The sequence below is a fragment of the Hipposideros armiger genome, unplaced genomic scaffold, assembly GCF_001890085.2.
Source record: "Hipposideros armiger isolate ML-2016 unplaced genomic scaffold, ASM189008v1 scaffold_859, whole genome shotgun sequence".
In the NCBI taxonomy this organism is placed as follows: Eukaryota; Metazoa; Chordata; class Mammalia; order Chiroptera; family Hipposideridae; genus Hipposideros; species Hipposideros armiger.
In genome coordinates this window covers 621,073-625,818 of record NW_017732209.1, presented here as the reverse complement: position 1 = coordinate 625,818, position 4,746 = coordinate 621,073, and the positions used below count along the sequence as shown (strand labels likewise).

At 50.9% G+C, this 4,746-nt stretch overlaps 1 protein-coding gene across 1 annotated transcript; it reads left to right on the top strand.

Moving 5' to 3' along the window:
- The first annotated feature begins 2,249 nt into the window (after positions 1–2,249).
- NANOS2 (nanos C2HC-type zinc finger 2) lies at positions 2,250–3,565 on the top strand. Its single transcript, XM_019629488.1, has one exon. The coding sequence runs from the start codon at positions 2,858–2,860 to the stop codon at positions 3,290–3,292; it is 435 nt and encodes a 144-aa protein (XP_019485033.1). The 5' UTR covers positions 2,250–2,857; the 3' UTR covers positions 3,293–3,565.
- Positions 3,566–4,746: the final 1,181 nt, after the last annotated feature.

Genomic DNA, 4,746 nt, shown 5'->3' with positions numbered 1-4,746 from the left:
GCCAGAATCTGGAAGCAACAAGGAAAGATCCTTGCCTCGAGCCTTTGAAAGGAGTGCAGCTCTGTCCACAGCCTGCTTTCGTATTTCTAGCTGTCAGAACCTTGAGAGAATGCATTTCTGTTGTTTTAAGCCACCCAGTTTGTGGTCATTCGTTTCGGCAGGCCTTAGAAACGAATATGCTGGGCATCCAGGGGAGGCATCCAGGATGCTGTTGGCACCACAGGAGTCCGAGGAAGGAGGTGGGTCTAAAGCAGGTCTGGAGCTGATGAGAAGGCTGGAGCCAGAGGGCCATGGGCAGAGGTGAGGCATATGGAACTCTGCAGGTGTGGGCATGTTGAGGTAGGATGCGGGAGGTCAAAGGGCAAGGATGGGGTGAGTCAGGGAAGGCATTCTAAGGCATGTTTTCCAAACTGTTCATTTTGACCCATTCGTGGGTCCAGAAAAATATTTAGTTGGGTTGCAACCAGCATTAAACAACCAAACAAAATAAAACAGAAGAGGAAAATATCAGAATTCATTGTATGTCATTAGGTAAGTATTGCTTCGAGGAACTCTTGTTTTAGTTGTGTATTTTCAGAGGTTGTTGAGAAACATCACAGGATAATGGAAACTGCTTAACTCTGGAGTCAGGCTGTCTGGGTTCACAATCTCCCNACTAGACTGAAGAACAAAAGGACAGCAACTTGTCTGTTCCCCTTCCCCCAATTCCCCAGCACTGTTCCCATCCCCCCAATTCCCCAATAAAAAATCTTAAAAAAAAAATGCCCCTTTAGTATTCTGAAATTAAACTCATTGGTAATAGTCTACCAACACACAAATTTTACTTCCAAAAATTAAAATTATGTCCTAACTGAACTACAAATGAGAAATAAAAAAGACAGCAACTTATAATAAAATAATAATCTATTTTTGTATATAAATGCTCAGACATGGCCGCTCTAAAAAATCATCTCATCAGGCACATACTAGTATCTATGTGTACACGCACCATGAATGAGATAGGAAGAAACTGTGTGTTGTTTGGACAGTTAACACAATCAGCGTTGTCTGGGGTGATGTGGCTTCCAGAAATAGTGAAAATTCTGGATAAAATTCCCAACAGAACCAAAAACAGGCAGGCCACAATGTACACAGCTAGTTGAATTCCAGGAGAAATCGATGTATCTTACAATATTGCCAAAACACTCAGTGTTTATATGTAACACTCAGCTAGGTTCTAGACTCAGATCATCATAAATGGGTTTTTGTTCCTACATGGGTGTCCAGTTAAGTGGGGCCACGGACAGATCTTGGTCATGTAGACTGTTGAAGATACCTGGCATCCCTGTCCACTGAAACCAGTCACACCTCCAATCATTGTGACAAACCCCAATGGTCCCCACCATTTCCCAAATATTCTTGGAGGGAGATCCACACTCTGATGGCATCCAGCCTCTGCACACCCAGCTGGCCTCGTCGTGGGATCCTCACTCCATTCTGACCACCCCAGCCCCCTTGCTGTCCCCCAACTTCAGGCCTCCATATCTTGTGTTCCTCTTCCTGGAAGATTCTCCTTTATAGTCTCAGCATCCAGGTCACCTCCCCCAGCCCACCCTCTCTCAGAGAACCCTGTCTATCATATATTCGGGTGTTTCTGGTCTATAGCTTTATTCCCCTGATGGACTGGTTGCTGATGAAACAGGCACAAAGCAGCCGTGGGCACTGCTGAGTTTCCAGCACCCAACACGAGGGGCCTCAATGCCTATGTGTTGAGTGGTCAAGGCCACTACACTACTGGAGATCACAAGTAGAGGAAGAGTTCCTGGAGGTAGCATGGGCAGGAAGCAAGGCTTTTGTTTGGTCCTGAAGGACAGGAAAAACAGAGACACTGTACAAGGTCAAGGCAGGGCATTCTCAGTGAGACCGTGCCATGCCAAGGTACTCAGCTGCTTCTAAGACCAATTCCAGTGTTTCTGGAGCCAGGCCTGGTGCGAAGCCCAACTCTGCCATTTCCCTACTGTGTGACCTTGAGTATACTCCTTAACCTCTCTGAGTCTCATATCCTTCTCTATAAAATGGAAACGGCAGTGTCCTCCTCCTTGAATGGTTCTGGAGTTCAAATCATGGTGATAGATCGTGTTTATAAAATACTGAACACCGTAGTATGCTCTCAGTAAATATTTGTTGAATAAATTTGGGACATGAGGAGAAATTAGGTTTTAATCCAAGAGAGGTGGGGCGGGAGGGGGCACTTGCTTTGGAGTCTCACAGGCCTGGGGTTAGAGCTCCAGCTCTGCCACTTGCAGGCTATGTGACTTTGGGCCAAAGAGCTTCCCTCTCTGAGTTTCAGGTAACTGGTCTATAAAATGGGGTTCATAACTGCGTCTCCCACACGGAGCTGTTGTGATGATTAAATCAGATCATAAAGGTAACTGTGCAGCACAGTGTCTGGCTCATAGTTAGGGGCTGTTATTATTATTACTCCAGTGGCTCTGGAGGATATGGAATAAGTTTCCAGTCTTGGGGTAAGAAAGGATGGGGATGAGGGACATTTTCTTTATTGAATGGATAGGGAAACTGAGGCCCAGGGAGGGGGAGGGCCTTTCCAGAGATCACAGAGCAACCAGGAGGCACAACAAGGACCAGAGGCACTGGGAATGGCCTCCTTCCCGATCTCCGTGGGGGATTCAAGTCAGATGGAAGTCATGGGTAGGGAGTGGGCCCTTTAAATCCTAAGCTCCACCTTTGCTTAGAAGGGTCTTTGGGGAGTATAAAAGGGGGTGCAGTTCCTCTCAGCTCCAGAAAGCTACGTGTTGCTCCTGCCCTCTGGCTCCCAGCCCCAGCCTCTCCAGCCGCCCACCACTCCTGCCTGTGTGCCATGCAGCTGCCAGCCTTCGACATGTGGAAGGACTACTTCAACCTGAGCCAGGTGGTGTTGGCACTGATCCAGAGTCGGGGGCAACAGCCAGAGGCCCAAGGGATTGGGGAGCCAAGACCCGGGCCCCAGCTGGGGGAGGATCAGGGACTGGGAATGTTGGGGGCCAGCAGAGGCTCAGGGGCCAGCGGATGCCCGGCCATCCTGTGTAATTTCTGCAAGCATAACGGAGAGTCTCGTCACGTCTACTCCTCGCACCAGCTGAAGACACCGGAGGGCGAAGTGATGTGTCCCATTCTACGGCACTATGTGTGTCCCCTGTGCGGGGCCACCGGTGGCCAGGCCCACACGCTCAAGTACTGCCCACTCAACGGTGGCCATCAGTCTCTGTACCGCCGCAGCGGGCGCAATTCGGCTGGCCGCAAGGTCAAGCGCTGAAGGCTGTGAGGTGTCCAAACCCTTCACCCCTAACCCTCCTGGCTCAGTCCCTACCAAGTCCCTGGACCCACCCCCGTGACTCATCCAGCTCTTTGGAATTTCTGGTCTCCAGAACTGCAGCCCTGATGGATCCTGAAACAATGAAGACTGCTGGGGGGCCAGGCCAGCCCTGCCTCTGGGACCTCTCAGACTGTGGGGCTCTGTTCTGGGGGTGTCTGTGGGTTCTTGGTGAAGCAGGATCTCTGCCCCTTGGACCACACTACTCTGTAGTTCCTTCAGGGCTACAGTTCATGGATCTTTAGCCTTTCTGGGGCCTGCTGGTGACACTAGCCCTGCCCCTTTGGCTCCTCAGCCCGCCCCCAGATTCCGTTCCTTGTGGAATTCTTGGATCCTGGGACCTATAGGACCCGCTCATGTTCTCCCAGGCCAGAATGCGGAAAGATTGAGCAAGACTGGCTTGGACCTCCAGCCCAAGAACTTCAAGATGGGATTCAGCCTGGAGGCCAGCCTTGTCCTCCTCCTTCAGCCACCTGCAGACCCATGGTTTTATCATGGACCAAACTGGGTCATTCCTTCCCTGCCCTCTGTAGCCCATCCATCAGGAGCCGGGGAGGAAGGGGACACACTACAGGGGCACCATGCCTCGGCAGGCTTATCCGGGGAGGCAGAGCCTTGGGGTGAGTTGACACCCAATAATTGTCTCTCGTTGTGTTTCCCGTGGTTCATTTGTTTCACTGCGTTCCTGCCCCCAACCGCAAATCACCCAGGGGTCCTTTCCCCTAGCAAGAGGGCTTCTCTCCACCACCTCCCATGAAACCCCCCAAATCGTGATAGTTTGCTAAAGGTTGCTTTGGTTTTTTTTTTTTCTTTCTCCTGTATTTTTCAACCTCCAACAGTTAAGTCAACGAAACTCCAACAGGAAAGGGGTTTAGGTGCCCGGATGGGAATGGCAACTGCCTAGCTTTTGTTTTAAGGGGCAAAGAAAAGCCCTAGTCAGATTTTTAAGTTGTTTCTGGTTCAGGGCTGGGCCCACGTGTTGCGTTCCAGTAAATAAAGAGCGTTTCTGGTTATCTTTGAAATTGCTATGTCTGTTTCTGTCTTCTCCCCAGGCCCTACCCCCAAGGCTGGGGGTGGCCCTCCTCCCGCATTTGCCCCAACAGATGGGAAACGGGAGGTGGAACCGGAAGGGGTCCTCTCACAACGTGTCCCCCACATATCCTCTGACACAGGTCCCCCGTGGACTGGTCCCCAAGTCCCAGCTTCCACCTTGAGTTCAGATTCCCCTTTAGGCTCTTTCAGGGGGTCCCCCAACTGCCCTACTAGACCACAGTTCTCCCACCACGGACTTTATGGTAGTTCTTCAGCTTTGGGCGCCCAGACCCCACTGAAGGGGTGATGAAAAGTATGGTCCTGGGCCAGCCGAGTGGCACGTTGGTTAAGAGCTGGCTTGGGAC

Excerpts from the sequence above, each read along its gene's own strand:
- NANOS2 (XM_019629488.1), top strand. The coding sequence starts at position 2,858 with ATGCAGCTGCCAGCCTTCGACATGTGGAAGGACTACTTCAACCTGAGC.